General features: G+C 38.6%; 1 protein-coding gene across 3 annotated transcripts in view; it reads right to left on the bottom strand.

Moving 5' to 3' along the window:
• ALKBH8 (alkB homolog 8, tRNA methyltransferase) overlaps positions 1-21490 on the bottom strand; it is a 46590-nt gene that overhangs the window by 17595 nt on the left and 7505 nt on the right. For 2 of the 3 annotated variants that reach the window (XM_053936135.1, XM_053936134.1), the window contains exons 5-8: positions 20388-20519; positions 19476-19586; positions 18038-18142; positions 15014-15084 (exon numbers count right to left, since the gene is read on the bottom strand). In XM_053936135.1, coding sequence (XP_053792110.1) covers positions 15014-15084; positions 18038-18142; positions 19476-19586; positions 20388-20519 — 419 coding nt within the window. The remainder of the gene's footprint in view (positions 1-15013; positions 15085-18037; positions 18143-19475; positions 19587-20387; positions 20520-21490) is intronic. The other variant, XM_053936133.1, reaches the window with a different exon arrangement.

Below are 21490 nucleotides of genomic sequence, written 5' to 3' on the forward strand. Positions count from 1 at the left end.
ACTGCTGCTGGGGACAGAAGTGAGGGGACAAGATAAGAGTCCAGGTTCTTCAGCAGTATGGCATAATAAATTGAACACAAGAATGTGTAGATTCCTTCCTGGAAGGAATCCCGTTACCCCACTGGTCCTCTTTCTGAGTCAGAAGTAACTACAAAGCTCTATTCTTGCAGATGATATTACAGAACTGTACTTTATCCATGAATCAATGAGTAGACCTTTAATGGGTCCCCTGCATTTCCAGTTCCCATCTCCCTCCAGGGCCCAAGAGGACATTGTTCCCTTTCACTTCAGTCACCAGGCTGGTGACTCCATACAAAGTAGTGGGAAACAACAGTATCTCCAGCTCCCTGCTTTCTCTGCTGTTTTACCTCGTTCATCTCCAATTCCTTTCCCCCCCATCACCTGTGTGGCCCCAGAGTCTCTTCACAGGAGATGCTGCTCAAACCCTGTCCTGTAAACAACTGTGCATCCAAAACAACAGAGGTTCAGAGTGCTTTATAGGCAGGTGACACGTTAGGAATGAGGGGCCACAAAACTATCCCCAGCAGCTGGATTTTCTGGCAGCAGTGGCAGGAAAATAAAGAAGAGAAGAGCATGTTCTCCTGGCTGAATTTCAACTACACTAACACAACAAGAAACACATGAAACAAAATTTCTGATGGTGCACAATTTGAGACTGAAAAGCAAGAATTTCTCTTGATAACATCTAGCCCTCACCAGAACAGAATCCCAGCTCTGTTCCTGCTTTTCTGGGAAGGGAAAGCTTCTGTACTATAATGTCACTTTGTGTAGCTGCTCCCATCCAACTGAATTTCATCCTTATGAGAAGCTGTGATGATTTGGGAAGGAAAATATAAATAAAGGATTAATTTACTTGCAAATGGGCAATGACATAAGGTAATAAGCAGTAATTAAGAGTCAAAAATCCAAATCCAAAACTGACTTTTGTTTATGAAGCAGACTGAGGTCTTAAGCTAGAATATATTAAGGTTTTGCACTGAACTATTAACAACAAATTTGACATTGCAATTGAGACAGAGAATAAAATTTAAGAAACACCTGAAGAAAATTATTATAATTCCTATGCTTCATTCCTTTACCTAGACTAATTGCACCTGAATGCTTAAAAACCCAAGCAGGAGTACTTCTTCTATCCTTTGTTTACAGCACAGTAAAGAACATTCAACCCAGAAGGATTTCTGAAGAATCCTATTCTTATCTCTGGCAAGCCAGTTACTGACTGAAGTAGATAACATTCCCACACTCTTCTATGTGTCTTTATCCTGGCAGAGCATTCTCAATTGTCACTGTCAAACACACACGCACACAGAAGATTAACGCATTTGCTCCTCTTTTTAATTTACTAAGGACTTAAAATCAATAAAGCAACTTTGCCACTGCTGAATCAATCTGCTTCACGACAGCTTTGCTCCACAGGACCTATTTCCAATTACTATTTTTGTTTTTACCTATCTTCTTTTTTCTCTTAGATGGCAGAGTCAATAAACATCAAATTTTCCAGCTAGCTCATGGTGTATCATCCAAGGATTACAATCAAAAAATAAAAACAGTGGGTGCCATATAAGTTTTACCATTTTTCCTTCTACTATGGAAAAAGTGGGTCTCTGAATATAGCAAAAAAAAAAAAAAAAAAACAAAGAAACAAACAGCTAATATCTACTTGTGGTTTTAAATAACTTGTCATGATGCCAAGTTATTTAAGAGAGAGTGTTCATGACAAGGGAGCACATGAACCAGTAAACAGCTTTAAGGATAGCTAAACATCAAAGCAAAGAGACACCCACATCATGAACATTGTTCCTTGTGGCATAAAATATGGCAAAGTGCAAAAATCAGAAAACAATCCAACATAAGGGAATAAAGTATCTTTTTCTTAACACCTCAGGGTGCAGAAGTCTGCACCACCTTTCAGTGCAGTGGTATTGTACTTCATGAAAGAGTAGGAGGATGAAGGTGAATGACTGGTCTATCAAACAAGTAAAGATTCAAAGGGAAAACAGAAATAATGCAAGAGAGCTATAAAGACAATGTCAATAAGAAATTCACAGCTACAGTGGGGATTGACAATTATTTTTCTAAGCTTTGTCTCTGATGCAATTTGTATTTGATGATAATAGACTACCTTAGACGAAACATACTCTAAAGCTAAAAAAAGTATAATGTGGAATGCTTCTCAAGTTTCTGACATTATTTACTGAATTTTCAGAGAGCAAAGACAGATTATCAGCCTACATAACAGTTTGCCACATGTAAAACAGATGAAAAAGAATGTCTACTTCAAAGACAGCTGAGAAGCTTAAAGCCCACACACAGAGCTTGAACAACACAGTGGGGCTCTATGCAGAGACAAGAGCCTGCTGGCTCACACAGGAACAAGGCAATTAATTGGTAACATACAGCACCTTTCACTGCAAAAACCATGCTAAATTCCAAAATTCAGGATTCAGAAAATGCTGAGTTTCCAAAGGAAAGCAATTAGGATTATCTTTCCTGAATAATCCAGATCATAGCAAATTTACCTTATGTAATATATGCAGATATTTACATCGTGTATCATGTACATACTCTGGCCATGCTTCAGAAAATGAGTGCACCATTGACAATCATGACAATGAACTATTTCAGTACTGCCTTTCTCAAAAATCTCACAACACATGTGCAGGCCTCTCCCATATCAGATCCACACTACAGCATACCATCTCTTGCTAAGCCTGTTTATCCACTTAGGCACTATGGTGATGTTACTCAGATGCTTAATACACTTAGGCTTTCTTTCTTCAAAAATTGTATTCAATTTTCCATCCATACAACATGTTACTATCTTCCTGAATTCTCTGTGCCATTTTAAGTATCTATGCATTTCTTTCTCTTAATCAAAGTCTAGCATATGAGTGTTTAAAAAATATTTCAATATATAAAAGAATGAAGAGCTGTCCATATCTGAGGTCTCACCTTGTTATGATTTTCTTGGTATGCCCACAGAATTATCAGTCACCTCACTAAGCTGGATGTAGCTCCTTGTGATGTCCAGCAAGGTGGCTGCTCTGACCAGCCTTGGCAGAGGTTGGGATGCTGGTGGTACTTGTGGCACCATCCCACCAGCTTCTGCTCAAGCTGACTCCTTGTTTCAAAAGTCTTTAAATATGTCAGTTCCTACTGCTTCTAAAATTATCAAGTTTCTTTTGTATGTCAGGACATTACCTGTGGTCTTTGCACCTTCCCAGATCATTACCTATGTTAAGACTTAATGTTGAATATTAGACTCATATATAAAAGGCTTTCAATCCCTACAGTAAAAGACAACAGTTGTATTACCACTGCTCCCCTCTCTCCCCCAAGAGGTACAGATGTCTCCTTTCTGTTAAGTCCTATCTAACCCAAGCATAAAACCTTGATGTCCTTTTGTGAATCCAGAGTCAAAGAGCCTATCAAGTTCCCGACAAGAACTCACTCTCACTAACATTTTATCTTCATCCTTTAATAAATTGCCTCCCTAGCTCTTAGCTTAAACTCTTTTAGTACACAGAAAGCAAGAGGCTAATGCTGTTATTCTTCATTTAATTTTTTACTGACTTTACCTCCTCTGCAGTATTTTCCATTCTTTCAGTCATGTATCTTCCCTCACATCCATGGGTGCTACTACACTGACATACAGGGAATCACATCCAACTATACCAGGGCAGAATGTGCCTGAAATACACAAAATCATTCATCTTCCTTTCCAAAGGAAATGAATTTCCTAAGGTTTTGCATCCCTTGCTTTCTAATGAGTACAGTTCAATGAAAGAGCACAAGAGGATGACTACACATCCTGACCCGACAGTCTCCAGAGGGCTCAGTCTGTTAACATGTAAAGCCCAGACATCATAAGAAAGCAGTTCTGTGTCCTCAACTACATCTCCTCAGACTTGCACTTAAAGTGTTACTCTATGTCCTGAAAGCAAATAATCCTTATTTACATGTCTAATACTGTACCAAATGTCCACCAAGAAACCACTGAACAAGTCCTTACAACACAGACATAGCTGTTCTGTAATAAGCACAAATTTATATGCAAGTATGATATTTAGAGGATCCTAATATAGAGGATCCTAATATTTAGTATATTTAGATGATCCTAAATGGATGTGTGTGGTAGCACATGGTCTATATGATGCTCTGGTAGATCTGTAATTCTTCCACACATTTAGAAAAGTTCTCAAGAGATTTTCAATATCTAAATAGAAAGGGAAACACTTCAGCACTCAAAAAGCACATCTCACCTTTCCAAACCATTGATTGTTTACCAATATCCATGGAAATACACACAATTCCCACGTTACTGAGGCTGCAAATACACGCAAGCAGGACTCCCTTCAACTGTAATTTTACATCCATTCCATGCTGCCTGTGCATTTATCATCCTGTCATCAACCATTACAGGCTTTAATTGCAGGTTCTCTACTGCAGAAGCAGTGTGAGGAATAGTGAATAAAGCCTCCATGCTATATAAACAATATTTCATACAGCAAAAACCAGGCTTTGGCTGAGTAATATTGACAAACATGGAATAAAAGAGTTAAGTGTCATTTGCAGGAAAGAAGACCTGATTTACATTCAAAGTGTAGACTCATACCAAGTGTGTGGCACAGACCCACCAGCTCCTGTAAAATAGCCCAAGCCTTTGCAGGCTTCGTGTATTTCAAGGCATGGGTAAAACATGCTGCATGTTCATTATCCCACATTGTAGAAAACCATCTTCTATCACTCTCTAGAAACACTGGATTGTTCAACAAACCTTACTCTCTTCAGCAGGTTTCAGCTTTCTGCTTGCAGTGCTGTAGTACAGGAATTCAGGCTAACTTTAAGACTAGGGTGGAAACAGGCAAATCAGTTCAAGATTAAGACCTACATTTGGCCTTCGATTTTAAAACAACCCATTAGGGAACTGACACCTATGAAATGAAACAAGAGCTGTCTAACTCAGCATGAGCCGAATTACCCCATAGGCTGGACTGACTCAATCCCCATTGATTACCGAGGAGCTCAGGAATGCAGTGGACAGATAGACACCTACTCGTAAACACTAAAATTTCACTGTCTTAATCCTGGACTAAATACCACTGACAACAAGTTATTGAATAAGGCATCCAAGTATGGATTCAGCAGATGCTTCAACTCTGTTTAAAACAGTTCTGCTTTAACTAAAACCTCTTCCTGCACTATTATAATCACTAAAATCTTAACCCCGACATTCTGAAAAAGTAGTATGGAAACAGTGTGGTACTGAATACCGGTAATTCAAAGGGATGAAATTCTGAATTTAGGCACTCATAGTTTGAAACAAAGGTCAGCTAGTCCTTCTCATATATGCATCTAACAGCTGTCCCAGAGATCATTACAATAAAAGAGAACTGCCAGGATACAAGACATGCAAACTGTGCCTTCCCAAACTAATTCTTGCATCATATCTCATAAGGGCTGACAAGACATGGTTTTTAATCTATTGCTATAGAAACTACCATATGGCCTGTTTCTTAATCCTCTGCATCTTCACTGTAAAAGGGAAATCTACTGAGGAACAAAGACCTGGGCATGAATTTAAATAAATTGCTTACATACATTAAGAAACCTTGTTCCTAAGCAGTCAAAAGCATATAACCCTCAACCGCCCCCCCAAAAAAACCAAAAAAACCCAAACAACTAATGAAAGCCATCTTCTTAGTTAACAATGTCTCCTGTGGCCATAAAGTATAATTCAGAACACTGCATGACACAAAGCCATTTCTTTAAAATAATGTGAAGAAAATTGTTTTATCAATTACTCAACTGCTACATTTCACCCCATAGAGTTCCCACACATCATGTTATTTTAGAACAGGGAAAACAACCATAAAGGAAAACCACATTCTGAAATTTGGATAGGAAGTATTCCAACACTGCTGATTTTCATCATAAACAATGTCATCTCTTTCTTCTGTCATTCCCTCCACCTGCTTCATTAGCACAATGACTGTCTTCTCATAAAGCAGCCAAAGTTACACAAAAGGGCTGTAACCAGGGCCTCAACATCTGGCCCTGAATTTACAACCAGCTGCATGAACACACAGGGCAGAGATGCAGGCAGTAACAGGAAGGGCAGGAGGAACAAGAACACCTCCCAAGGAACTGTGAAGTGTCCAGTTTTCTGCTTTCTGCTGCACCATCAAACTTGGTTTCCTCCAACCATTCCTCTGCTGCCCCAGCAAACAGACAAGGGTTTTCCCTGTCTAATAGGCTTCCCAGCACTAACAGGCTGCCTGCCTGCTTGCTTCTCTGCTAAGGGCACAACTCTCCCACTGACAGAATCGTTCTGTCACAGTATCAGCATCACAGGTCTGACAGCTCCAGCACACTTTAACTGCTCAAAATTGCCAGTTCCTCAGCAAAAGTTCAACTCCACTGCAACAAGCTCTGTGAAGAAACCCCTCTCAAAACATATCTGGTAAGAAAAACAGAAACAGAACATTACAGCATGCAAAATACTCAGATTTGTAAAGATAGCATAAATGCAGACAGACTTCAAACTCCATGTGCTACCACTTACTGCTATTACAAATTCCTGTCCAAAGCCAAGAGAGAAATACACCACCAGCAGGAGCTTAACAAGTTAAGCTTGTTTCTTTGCTTATAGGCTACTTGTGATTATTATTATTGACTTGCTAGGCATTTCTACATGAAATATGCCACAGTCTTAAAATAGGCTCCTATGACAACAGAGATGACATCAACAGCTAATGAAATTAGATTTCCTAATTGAATTCCAAAACTGAAGTACAGTTGAAATGCAACAGCTAAAGATAACAACTTTTAAATGCTCCAGTTCAGCCTGTTTGCTGTTAATTGGTAGCAGACACCAGAATTCCATTTCACACAGCAAGTACCGACCTTCTAAAAATAACATGGGGAATGAAAGTAACTTCCACTGATGAACCTCTTGACAAAATAAAAAATCCTTTAAAAATGAAGAAATTAGTAACTACTGAAAAGCAACACAGATGTTTCTATTAAAAAATTGAACTATATTTCAAGAATGACAACTCAAAATCTGACTCAAAAATAATTTCAGAGGTAAAATACCAACTGAAATGTAAATTCAAATGCACTGTTAGTTTTCAGAGAATCACAGAATAGTTTGATTTGGAAGTGACCTTCAAGAGCATCTAGTTCTAAATCCCCTGCCAGGGGCAGGGACACATTCCACTGCACCAGCTCAAAGCACCATCCAGCATGGCCTTGAACCCTTCCATGGGTTCAACTCTTCCAATGGGGCATTCACAACTTGCAGTGTCTCACCAGCCTCATGGTAAAGAATTCCTTCCTAATCTGAATCTCCCATCTTTCAGTATCCATTACTCCACTTCAAACCATTTCAAAACATTACTCTACATTTTGTCACTACACTCCCTGATAAGGAATCTCCGTCCAACTTTTCTGTAGGCCCCTTTTAAGTACTGGAAAACTCCCCAGAATCCTTTCTTCTTTAGGTTGAACAATTCCAACTTTCTCACCCTGTCTTCACAACAAAAGCTCCAACTGTCTTATCAATTTCAGGATCATCTTCTAGACTCTCTCCAAAAGGTCCTTGTCCTTCTTATGCTAGCAGCCCCAGAGCTGAATGCAGCACTCCAGGAAGGGTCTTATGAGAGCAGATCAGAGGGGGAGAATCCCCTTCCTCAGCCTGCTGACCACACTGCTTTTGATGATCTCCTATCTAATGCTTCTTTTCTTTTATTACAATAAGTATATTAATAGAAATTTCATATTTAAACAGTTAACTCATCTCACCACCACAGAAGAATGATTCATGTATCATAACAAAGCATACATGGGAGATATGAAGTGCAAAACAGAAAAAAAAAGGTTTTAATTTAAAATGAGTGGTACTGCATACCATAAAGTTTTTCCAAGATTGATACCCATCTACATTTTTCCAACCACATGAAAACAAATTAGAAATATGTAGCAATAGCTATGGAATAGCAAGAAACTTCTTAGAGAGTACATTTGCTTCCACTGAAAAATTCAGTATCTCTATTTGTGTGTCACAGTAGCGCCTTAACAGCCAGACGTCTGAGAATTGAAAATGAAATGGTGCTGCCTCAGCATACAAAATAAGCACAATACAGAAACAGCAAATAGCCTGGAGACAACAGGTTCTGTTAAAACAGAATCAAGTTGGTAAAGGAATTAAGCAGAAGTTTTCCTTCATTATTTAGCAGATATAACCCCAATCAGAAAATTGTAAGCTCTACTGCAGACTGCAAACATTTTAGAAAGTATTTCAGTCACAGTAGGTGTTTTCTCACAATCACACAAAAATAACTGGAACCATATGATATTTCTTACAGCATCTAAATGCATTTTTCTATGTGATATTGAGTGGATTTCATTTTCAAATTCTTCATAATTGCCATTTCTTTTATCTTTCCACATTCACTTTAGATACACCGCCCAGAGGAGTTCAGGAGACAAAGAGAACATTCTTCCCACAACCCTTTCTCAATGCTTAACAGCTCAAACAAAACACAGGATGCTAAAAAAGAACAACCAACTGACTGTGAAGAAAGCAAACTGGTAAGAACCAGGAGAAGCCACAGCTCTGCCTTCCCCCTCAGTAGCCAAAATAATGGACCATGAAGAGGAAACAAAACTACTACACAGAATGGAGTAAAGCAAATTCCCACACTAGCAGACCCAGGAGAAACAGCTCAGCAAGTCACAGCACATTCTGCACATTCAGCAATGAAATCACAGGGTGCCTTCCTTCCTCAGCACTGAAGTAGGAACCACTGGGCTTTGCATAGCAGGGAACAGCTTTATGGAAAGATATGGGGGATGATAAGTTTCTTCCTTCTGTGGAGAGGAAGGCGGGCTGGTACAAATGCAAGATAAGGGAGACAGGAGACCAACCTTTTCAGAGTTATTTACCTGGTATTGGCCCACTGATAGTAAATACTCAGCCTCAGACAAAGAGGCAGCTGGAAACTATAATATCTCACCAATATGAAAGGGGAGCAAAAAAGAATATTTTTACATATAAAACTTTGAAATATGGCTCTGTCATAGCTTAGCTTCTTCCCAAGTAGCTGAGGAGATATCAGAGAAAGTAAGATCTCCACACTGCTGTCTTGTTTCTTCACAAATTACTGCCATAGAGGTTCTAAAGAAATAATGCTATCAAATCATTGTTCTGGGGGCAATTCTTACCAAACCAGAATGCTCTTCTTGTACCATCTCAATGCAAATTGAAATTGGTTAACAGATTCCTACAAAATTTGTAGGAAACAAATGCTTGTCTACATTACTTGGACACAGTGGGTGCAAGTCATTTTTACCCTTGGCTAAAACAGGAGTTAGCCTATCAACAACCAAGGAGGTTTTTTGTACTGCAGGACGGGTTCCCTCCAAACAGTTTACATGAAAGCTGGGCTTTCAGGATCCTTCCAAGGGTTAAAATAACTCATAAGGTGGAAACATCAGCAGAATGTGTTGGTATCTGTGAACAGAATCCTGTATGCAAATGAAGAAGAGATATCCAGCACAGAAATAAAAACTCAGAATGTTTCACCTTTCCCAAAAGAGGCAGTTAGACTGTTATAAGTATTCCCATGAAGGGGCTGCAGGCTTTGTTGCTTATCTCGGAGGGCATATTTCAATGTCCAATTACATCAAAAGGAAGTTTGCTCTTGATTTTGGTGGTTCTTGTATCTCATCCAAGCTCAGTGACAGTCCACCATGGTATGACATGGACAGAAAGATACACACAGGACATATCTATAAAGAGCAAATGCAAACAGGAGAGACAGATTCATGAAGCTTGATGCATTTAATTTGCAGTGGTCAGCACACCTTTTACATGGAGCAGCTCCCCATTCGTTTTCAAAAATGAAATACCACTTTAAATGGGACAAACCAACTAATATTGGCAAACAATTAAAAATTACATCAATTTGGATTTCTAGTTAAAACCACTGCAAGTTGCTATTCTTCAAGAACCAATAAAATCCAAGACTGTAAGACATGCTTCTTGAGTTGCACCTGTCTTACCATTACTGAGCTTTAGGAATCCTAGCTCATCTGAACAATCTTCTAAACTCAGCATTAGGTTGCAGTGATTAAAATTAGTACCTTCCATTTGGGTTCAGAGACAATTTGATTCTGCCAATACAATCTCTTTTTAAATAATGATGACTGTTACTACTATTTCACCCACTACCATCATCCTGCCAACAAAGAGAAAAAAACTTTGATATAGCCACTACCATAGTAATTCTTCAAATAGATAAGATGCTTTCTGCCTTCCCTTACAAGAAAAATAAAGCAATACATATGTAAACAGCAAATTAAACTGAATTAGCAACTAACCAAGATAAGCAGAGCAAGAGCTGGACCACACAGCAATACCCAGTGCCTGTCTATCTTATTAAAGCTCATGCAAGACTCAAAACAGCTGCTAACTGCCAAAGGCTGGGTACAGTCTAGACTTTCTAAAGGCTGCTCATAAAATCTCTCAGCTATTACAGAAACAACTGCTGTTATACCAGCCACAGGTTTGTTTGTTAGCCAAGACAGACTGGAAATAGATCAACAGGTAAGAAGCAAAAGTGCCAGAAAAATAATCAATTATCAGACAGAGATGAGTAGAAGCAGCATACCTCATTCTATCAGTTCTAGAATGACCATACTCAAAGGTTGTTCAAAAGGTCTGGTGAAGCTTTTCTTTGAAACATTGCTTTGCTTTCAAGGCTTAAGAGAGTCACAGGGTTATTTTACAGATCAAAGTACTTAAGATCCACAGGCTAAGAGATGATGAATGTGTTCATATGAACAGAAGCTAGGCAGAGGTCAAGGATGATCCATACACAGCCCCCCACTCTTTAACCCTGAGGCACAAATCTGACAAATCTGACATCCCTAAAACTTTCCTTCCTCAGACATTAGGTCAGGGCCTAGACAGAGCATCACAGCAGTTCTCAGTGTTTGTACCAGCCTTTTGCCAGACCAAGGCATAGGAAGCAGATTAAGGCAAGGAAAAGCAGAGCTAAGGAGAAGAGAATGACAAGCCTGGGGCTGCATCCTAGGAAAATGGGACACAGCAACATAATTCAGGATATTGTGCCAAACCAACATCCCTTTTGAGCAAACTATGGCTGTGCTTTGCTGTCTGGCAGGTCACAGTGGGTGTCCCACAGCAGTCTCAGACACAGCAGGGCAGAGCTGACAAGGAGGGACTACAGGGTGGTGGTAACTTTAGACTGGGAGTAAGATCTGCAGCCAGGAAGGGAAAATTCTTCTATGGGTTGGATATGTTCATAGCACTACTTAGCTCATAATATAAATGCTGCCTCTGTATTTCTAAAGTTTTAATGAATCAAGGCTTACACAGCAGCATATAAAATAGCAAATTAGGAAAACTGGATAAACAGAAATCTCAATATTGATCAAGCTCCTGCAGCAAACCTGCAAACAGAAATTCAACACAGGTTAAAATTAGGATTCCTTCGAGACAGCTGCAAACTTGGCCAGGCTTCTAAGATGAAATACTGTAAAACTGCATATCTTTAGAGACACCAAATGGAGGCACTGAAAATGACACCTAACTGAAATAAAACCAAAATTCTCAACAGAAAGGACTAATCCCTGTTTTGCAGTACTTTGTTCAAATTTATGGATATAGAACATGATTTGCCATTAAGTTTAATAAAAGACTGTTCACCTAAATTTACCACATTGCCTTGTCTTCCCTAGTCTGACAATTTCTGAATTAAAGGAAGTTGCATTCAATAACAGAGCATGGAAACTGATATTCATTAATAATTTCAGTGTATTAGGTCCTATAAAGACAGGGTGAATGTGGTGATTTATAAAATGCAATTACAAGCCCACAGGACATTCTGAAAGTCTCATTTCATTCTGCAGTTTCCCAGGAGATGGCAAAGAAATAGGTTACAAACAGGAAAGATTAGCCCGAAACCCCCAACTTTTCCTGAAGTATTATAGGACAAGACAAATCACCTCGCACTGCTTTGCCCTGTAACTATTCAGTATTTTTTATAAGCTAGGCAGAAGTGCAATGCAATAATGAGATTTTCCTCCTTCAAAACAAGTTTAATACATCTTGTAAACTCCTCAAAACACGATGGATTGCACCAACCAGGGCCACCACTTGGCCACTCTGTGCCCTTTGATAAAGCTGTTTCATGAGACTGAGATAGGAAAGAGGATCTCACACCTACATTTTCACCTCATTTCACACAGGTGTAAGAACCGGGATTGCTGTAGATATCTGATGCAAGACAAATGCAGTGTTGTGAAGAATCATGCCTTTATTTCACAAGATTATTTATATTTAAAATGAACATACATGCCAATAACTGTTCCTTCTTCAACATAAATCAGGTTTGCAGAAACAAATTAAACTTACAATGATTAGTCTAACAAACATTACAGAGTGCTTTGTTACTGGAGGAACTCTTTCCACACTGAGGAAAAGACTGATCCTCAGTAATGTGAGTTGCAAAGTACCACTGAAGATAGCAGTGGCATGAAGCACAGCTGGAGGAGACACATCACTAGTGGGCTGCCCTTGGGATTGATACTGGGGCTAGCACTGTTTAACAACTTCATTAGTGACCTGGATGATAGGGCAGAGCACACATTTAGCACCCCTGCAGATAAAATAAAACTAGAAGAAGTGGCTGATACCAGATTCCACGATTCAGAAGGATCTGGACAGGCTGGAAAATTGCTGCCAACAGGAACCTCATGAAGTTCTACAAACAGAAGTGCCAAGTCCTGCATCTGGTCAGGAATTATTCCATGTATCTTTACACACTGGCAGCTGATGAGCTAGAAAGCAGCTTTGCCAAAAATGACCTTGAGGTCCTGGTGACAAGAAGCTGAACATGAGCCACAAATGTACTCTTGGAGAAAAAAAGGCCAACAGCATCCTGGGTTAAATTAGGAAGAACACTCAGCTGGTAAAGGGACGTGATCCTGTCTCACTTATCAGCCCTGGTGAGGAGGTATCTCTTGTACTCTGTCCAGTACTGGAATTGGACCGGGCTTCCCACTACAAGAATGCCATGGACTTACTGAAGCAATTCCAGGATAGGGCCATAAGGATTATTAAGGAATATTTTTACGTAAGGGGATGCTGAGAGATTTGAGACTGACCAGGCTGGACAAGGGATGGCTAAGGGTCAAGTAAGATGGCTCTTATTAATGTGTGCAAATAACTGATGGGAAAGAATGAAGAAGAAGGAGCCAGATTCTTCCCAACAATGTACATCAACAGGACAAGAAACAATGGGCACAATGTAAATCCCATGCCATTCCATCAGAACACAAAGAAACATCTTGGATTTTTACTGTGACAGAGGTCAAATACTACAAAATATTGCCTACAGAGGTGCTGGAGTCTCCATCTGCATAAACATTCAAAACACAACCGGACACAGTCTTGGACAACCTACTTTTGCTGACCATACTTAAGCAGGAGCTTGGGCTACATGACTTCAAGAGCCCTCCAACCTAAATAGTTCTGTGGGCCTGTGAAGATGATACAAAAAGTTTGAGAATCTGTGGTGATAACTAAGTCACCAAGCTAGGAGGGTGTTTGTGTTTAGTCCTCTGTTCTGCCAGACTTCTTTTTCATAAGCCAAAGCATTTACTGTAGTTATTAATTATCACAATCTGCCTAACTCAGATCCTGGAGGGACAAGCATATATGCAATTGAAAGAAGTGTTCTTTCCATTACTCAGTATAATGAGGCATTCTGCTTCCTTTTTTTCCTCTGAAGTATCTGCCAATTTCCAAAATAGAATACAGAACCAGTTGGATTGCAAGGTTATTTCTTTACAGCACTTTTTATTTAAATGTGTGCATTTACTATTGAGGAGAACAAAGAAAGACAAGACATATGGCTTTATGCATGTTTTCCACCACATTGCAGCCTGATGTGTTCAGGTAGGAAATAACACCCTACAGAGAGAAAAATAAAGAGAAGAAGAGATAGACACCAAAGGTTGATGCTGTTTGTGTAAGTCCAATTATTTGTTAATAGAGTGTGTAAATTTTGCCTGTGATAAGATTTAATGGGAATAGAGAAGGGGGCTTCACTCCCAAAATAGGTAAATCACATATTACTGCAACTGATATTTTCATTTTAATATCAGATGAAGAGCTAAGTCCACAAAACCACAAAGAAATCATAAAAAAATTGTGAAAGTACTAGAAAGAAAAACCATAAATAACAGAGCGTTTCATGGCCCCCTGGCTTAATGACATCTGTGTTTTGACTGCCTGCACCTGAAAAGCGTATTTATGGCCCATTAGGAAATGGCACTGAAATTTGTGAGAAACCTAACAGGCTGTAATCCAATGCCTACACCTGAAATATCTAGAAACGGTCCAAGTCTGACTGTGTCCCTGGTTGAAATGTACACATTCCAACCTTTTACAGCTTCAAGATGCTCCATGCAGTCCACTTCCCAGAAAGATTTGTATTTTTCAGAGTGATTAAAATCACTGTGCTTTTGGCCATCTCTGAGACCATCACAAAGGTATGCTGTAACACAATAACCTAGAACTGCACAGCTTATGGTGATACATCAATGAAGTAACAGAGCATCTGTGCCAGAGTCAGCCTTTTCATTGAAATGGAAAGGATAAGAAAGCCCAGGGCTGCAGTACTGAGGTAGAATATGTGAAATTAAAGCATGAAATAAAGATGAAGGAAGGTCAATGGAGACCTGGATGCCAAGATTTAAAAATCATTGATATTACTGTCAAATCTTCCAGTGACAACATCATATTGCAGTTACTTATTCAATTAGCATATCACACCACCTCTCATACCTGATATTAAGTTCAGATTCATGTGGACAGACACCATGAAAAATCAAATTAACAATATAAAAATGGAACTTCTCAGTAAAGTATCAGACCACATGCAAACATTAAGTTTACCTCAGCTCCCAAACTGAGAGAGATTATTTCATCTTCAAAAGCAGAATGTGTATCAGTATGAGGGGGAATTCCTGTTAAAAAAAAAAAAAAAAAAAAAATGAATATAATAATGATAATAACAACAGTAATAGAGTGCTACCTCCATTGGTAAGCTCTATTTCTACAGATGTCCTTATGGAAAACTGGGATGCATAGTTGAACAAACAAAACTTACCTTAAACAAGGGAATTGCCTTCCGTAAGAATTTGGGGCAATTGTCTTACACCTAGATTAGATAGATACAATTAACCTAAGTATCTTGTATAATCAGTAGAAATACCTAAAAGATAGTTCAGGTTACTCCAAGGCCTTGATCTCTCCTGGATGACTCCCTGCTGCAGAGAAGGTCAAGCACTTGCCTCTCCTTGCAGGCAGTTTAGCCCTCAGCAGCAACAGTTATGGTACCTATGGCGATTTTGAGCTTTAGTTCATCCACAATAATATATTTCTTCTTCACTCCCTTCACAGAGGAGTAATCTCAAATCCCTCTATTTCCTAAGCAAATGACTGCATTAAGGATTTCCACTTTAGCATTAGGACCTACTACCTCAGAGGCAGGCACTGTTAGGATCAAGTCTGCCTCTGCTTTGCACTTCCTAGGCTAACCCCTGGGTAATACATCTGTTAGTGTGTATATGAGTACACACATAACTGAGAATTGTCAAAAGGACAGTAATTTTTAAGGGTTTGTTTAGATTTTTCTTTCATATCTGCTAATTGGAAAGAAACTGCCAATCCCTGCAGCTTGTGCCACACATTTTAACGCCAAATACTAGAACAGCAGTGTGCATGCCACAGCAAGATCTCACCACATGGTGGGGAACAGCAATCAGCAGTGGAGCAAGGGAGAACAGCAGACAGCTTGGGAGAACTGCAACTGCACCTTCCTCTGATCCACTGCAGGCCAAGGCAGACAGACTGATTCCTATACCATCCAAACCAAAACAGTTTTATTTGTTCATTAAATATTCTACCCATGTTCATTTTAGGCTCTGTAGAGAATTCCTGAGTTGAAGACAATTTTTTCTGAAGTGTCAGTCAGCTCTACAAAGCAACCTTATTATACGGCAGATTTTGCATCCAGACATAAATATTCTGAATTCCATTAGTTTCAGTGAAAACAATACAAGTGTTTTATGAGACCAACATTTAATCTGACAGAAAATCATTGCGACTTGAAAACCAAGGACAGATAGACACCTGTTTGTTACAGCTCATAACTTTGCCTCGGTACAAAGCGCTGAGGCTCTGCTTCAAGAGGCACACTGAAGTCTGTGCAATTCACTGTGCAGCAGGAGAACACTGACAGCTCTCCACACTGTCACCGATAATTCAACCAAGACCACACTGACCCACACACCTCATTTAATGTATCTTATGTGTGGCCCCTCCAGCTTAGATATTCATAGCCATAACTCACTTTCTAAAATTTCAAGTATAATTACCAGTGAAAAAACAGCTCGGAACCAAGGTGAAGGCATTATTAATCTGACTGTGCTCTGTGCTCATTCATATCCTAATGATTTGCACTTAAGGGTATTTTGCTTTGGGCTTGGGCTTTTGTTTGATTTTTCAAAAAAATCTGCTTCCATTCTTGATAGAAATCTACAAATCTAACTAATCTCCTCAGATGTCCCAGCCAGAAGTACACAACTGTATCAATTTAACAGATTGTCAGATACACAAACAAATAGGACCAGCTCTTCACACCCTTGTTCAGCAGATACTGTAGTAACTCCCAGACATTAATTCTGAGAGTAAAGTCATTGTTCTTTCTCCTAAGGACAAATGAGATACTCACCCTGGAAAGCAAGCCAGATACTTAACCTTGATGACTAAGCTTAGCAAAATGTACAGCACGTAATTTGTTTCCTAGAAGTGTGATTAGAAGCTTGTTTTTCTTCAGAGGCCTCCAGTTTGGGAAAAAATACAACAATACAGTAATTCCTTATTTCTAGGATAAGGGAACACTGCTTGCATCATACTTAAGACTCCATATATCACATGCACTAACATTATATCATATGTACTAACAGCAGGAACCATTTCTTGGAAACTGTATTCACATTACAGGATGCAATACAAGTCTGGAGTAAAAAAAATACACTTAACTAGAAGACCAAATATGACTATTTATTCCTGTATCTTTTTATAGTTAGTTTTCAAATCATGGCCTTGGACTCAAACACCGTAATTTTCCATAACAGTGGTATCAAAAACTGCACTTCTAAACCCAAGTTCCCATGTTCAGAAACCAGTATTAAGACTTTAGTTCTGATTCAAAGCATCTCTGGTCACAGAGGAAATACACTAAACAGGTGCTTAAATCCTGTTACTACACCATTCCACAGTTAGATGGTACACTCTCCTGCTTTTTAGTGAAGTTGTACTGCTTTGGCTGTTATGTAGTCCATTTGCTCCACAGATGCCTGTATGGTGCTATGCTTTGGATTTGTGATGAAAACAGTGTAGATAATACATGGATGTTTTATCTCTTTCTAAGCAGTGCTTACACAGCATCAAGGTCTTTTATGTTCTCATTTTTCCCTGCCAGCAAGTCAGCTGGGGGTGCACAAGAAGCTGGGAGGGCACACAGCTGGGACAACTGACCCCATGTGACCAAGAAAATATTCCATATGATCATATGACATCGTGATCAGTAATAACACTAAGGGTGAAGTTTACCAGGGAGGTCATTTCTCAGGGACTGGCTGAGCACTGATTGGCCAGTAGTCAAGGATTTTTTTTTTTTTTTTTTGCATCACTTGTCTTACTTTGTTTTGTTTGCTTGCCTTTTTTTTTTTTTTAACTTACTAAACTGTCCTGATCTAAAGCCATGAGTATCCTCACTTTTATCTTCCAATTCTCTCCTCTACCTCAGTGAGGGGAGTGAGCAAGCAGCTGCATGGTGTTGAGTTACCTACCAGGGTTAAACCACTATATGAAATAAAGCGTTCAAAATTTTTGAGGGACAAATGAACTTACCTTGTCCCGGTTCATACTGATTTACAGTCAATTGATCAGGTTTATGTTTGATATATCCCTGCTTTAAGCACTTCTCCAAGAATGGGTTGCAAATTTCAGGAAGACCTAGTTATAGAAACAGAACTGTAAACAAGACAGGACCGCTTTTTACAATAAATATAACTAGGAAAATACATAGAAGTAGCTTAATATACATGCAAGTCCATCTCTAACTATGATTACTCTGCATCTGCTGCTAACACATCAGAACTGGGGACCTAATCTTCAAGTCCAATATTCTTTAAGATCTCAAAATTACAAAGGTCACTCAGGGCCTCTGCATTCAGAAGCAGATTACTCCTTACAAATGCAAACTGTAGTATCTCTACACATAAATAAAACCACATCAAATCTGAGGAGACGTTTTTACCAATTACAATAAAAAAGTTGCAGTCAAGAAGCAAAATTATTACACAGAGTCAGTTGTGTAGAAAGCTCTCTAAAAAATTTATTCCCTGGAAATCTGTTACCGAATTAGATTAAATATCACCAAAAATTCTGCTGAAGTTAAGCTGGTCTTGAAACAGGAATGGAAGGCATAGTCCTCCACTGAAGCTCTGGTTTGCTATTTACGACTGAGGACTTGATTAAAAAATTCTGCTGAAGGCAAGACCAACAAACATGTTACTGCTATCCCTTCCATGAATCTACTGATTTTTATTCTTGTTTTCTCCCAAGAAGTGTTTATGCTTTTCCCACATATAAAATAATCTGTGAGACTAGAAAACAATTCACATATCAAACCTCTTACAATGATATAGCTTCAGAGTTAATATAACCAGAATCCTTCTGTTGCATGCTACATCCACCCCAGTACACATGCATCACCTTAAACACCTTCAAGTTTTACAGGAATTTAACTCTCCTATTTTGCTATTTTTAAATCTGAGTCTCTAAGATGACTCAGTTGCTTTGCTCTGACTCACAGCTTTCAACTCCCAATATGAGTTATTAAAACCTTTACAAAATTGCTTTCAGAGCAAAGGAAATTTTATTTCAGTGTGCATTCAGCAAGCTTCAAGCTGCTTGAGATAAATATATACAGCAACATACGTCACATCCCCCAAATAAATTAATATGCAATTTGCAACACATAATTGTTTTATGGAAATAAAAGCAAAAAGGAATGACCATTACAATCCCAAAAGCTTTATTTGACCAGACCTCAACAAAGGGCAGCAACCTCTGGCTTCAAGTGACTGGACAACAAGCTTGAAGCACTAACAATAATTTGGAATGAACCTCAAAATTCAAAAGCACTTTTCTGTGTGCTTAAGATACAGCAAAGGTTTTCCTTTAACCAGACTCTCACAGCCATAACTCAGCAAGGGTTAAAGGCTCTTTATAATGGATCAAACATCAGTGCAAAATAAGCACAGTTTAATAGGGAAGTTCTCACCTCCAGGTAATGGTTTGTCTTTATCAATATTATTGTTACCATAGCAAAACTCATATCCAAAGTGCTTTACTCTTCTATGCTTTAAGGTCTTCTGGGCTGTAAAAAACATAACTTTAAAATAAGATTAGACAACATAAAGACTATACGAAACACTGCAGGCAATTTATCATGTTTCCCTATTCCATCCTACCTGTTAAGCCTAAACATTCTTTAATTAGCAGTTAAAACAGTCTATGTGACCATCAAAGGGATGGTGTTTTTGTATATGCAAGAAGCAGGGAATACCAATTTATTTGAGTCATGCTTAATGCATCTTTTTCTTGCCCTGATCTCTGAATTTACACCTGATGAATACCCTACAGCTACATCAAGATCCATCATTCTCATTAATCACCAAGTTACACATTAGCTAAGGTCAGCATAACCTTTTGTGTTGCTCCACGGAACAAATTTACACAGGAACTCTGAAGTCATTTCCAAGAATTCATTTATTGAAGGATTTAACTCCACAAGTTCAAGTGAAAGCATCTAGAATGTATGCCTCACCAAGTTTTTTGGTTTTGTTTTTGGTTTTTTGGTTTTTTTTACATAAAAAGACACAGCTCTTCAGCTGGACATCAAATTACAAACATCTTCTGCTTGGCATGAGACACATAAAAAAGACTTTAATTGTCTCTAGATGCAGGTTTGTTATTCAAGTAAATCCATTCTAGGATATTAATTCAGATCACTTGCCCCAAGGAACTTGGGTATCACTTGCAGTATAAGACCCAATTTCTAAAATGCTAAGAGCAACCACAGAATCATTTCTGACAATACATTTCCTAAGATGTAGACTTCCTGTAACCTGAAACTGCAGGAAAAAAACAGCATAGAAGTATAGAATGTCTGAATTCCTACAGTTGTACCCACCATTCTGAGTATCTTCATCTCCTTTCCAGTCAATACTTTCCAACATCCTCCTTTCTTCCTCTGGAGAAATAATCTTTTCAATTACCATTAAGCCTGGAGGCAAGCTTGTAGGAACAGCATTTTGCAAGGAAACTGAGGTATATGAAAAAAAAGAGATTTTTTTTTCACTCTTTAGAGAAAATAAAACCTGTGTTCCCTATGGAGATATAATTACTTTTTATGAGAATACAGAACAGCTGTAGAAATGTTTAATGATACAATGGAGTCCTAATTGTGGTCTTATTTGGAGAAAGAATGATCTCTTTTTGTCATGACAAAACAGAGTAAGGCCTGAGTTTTGCATCATTGAAGTGCTTTCTAAAATTTTACTGCATAAGAATAACAAGACTTTACACTATTCAAATACAAAACCATTTGCGGTTTTCCTGTAAAAATAACGGTAAACAGAATTTCCTAATCACTTCAGGTTCTACCTGAATTTCATTTTAATTCTGGGAATTTTAGTGATTTACCAGATCAGCAGATTGCTTCCCCAGACAGACAGTACTCTGTAATTAAATATGAGTACAGAACAACACCTAGGTGAAAGTAAAACATCACTGATGTTGGGACATTCAGTTTGCTATCCTCAGAGATCAAAAAAAGCTATTTGCAAGCAGAATGTACAGACTGACACCAGGAACCCTTTTTGCAAGGCTTTATGAAAGCTTACAGAAAGAGCAACAGTTCTTGTAGTAAATAACTTATAATCAGGCAAAAATAAAAAAATATTGAGGGGAAGGGGGGAAAAAAAGACAGAAATTTCATTGTGCATATTTTTCTTCTTGGGGCTGGGATAGAGATTGCAAGACCAGGGTCACACAAGAAATCCAGTGAACTATACAGAGATTCTCCAGGCTCCTTAATCACAAAACTTTCACGTACAGCATTGAATGGTCAGGAAATTACTCAAATCTTTTTTTCCCTTTTCCTTCCAAGTAATAGAGCTGAAATTAGAATATCCTGACCTGGAATACAAGGAGCAAAGATTATTTTAGAATCTCAGATTCTAGCTTTCATTTTCTGAGTCTACATACAAAAACTAGTGTGCTTTTACCTGTATT

Source organism: Vidua chalybeata, chromosome 2 (assembly GCF_026979565.1).
Source record: "Vidua chalybeata isolate OUT-0048 chromosome 2, bVidCha1 merged haplotype, whole genome shotgun sequence".
In the NCBI taxonomy this organism is placed as follows: domain Eukaryota; kingdom Metazoa; phylum Chordata; class Aves; order Passeriformes; family Viduidae; genus Vidua; species Vidua chalybeata.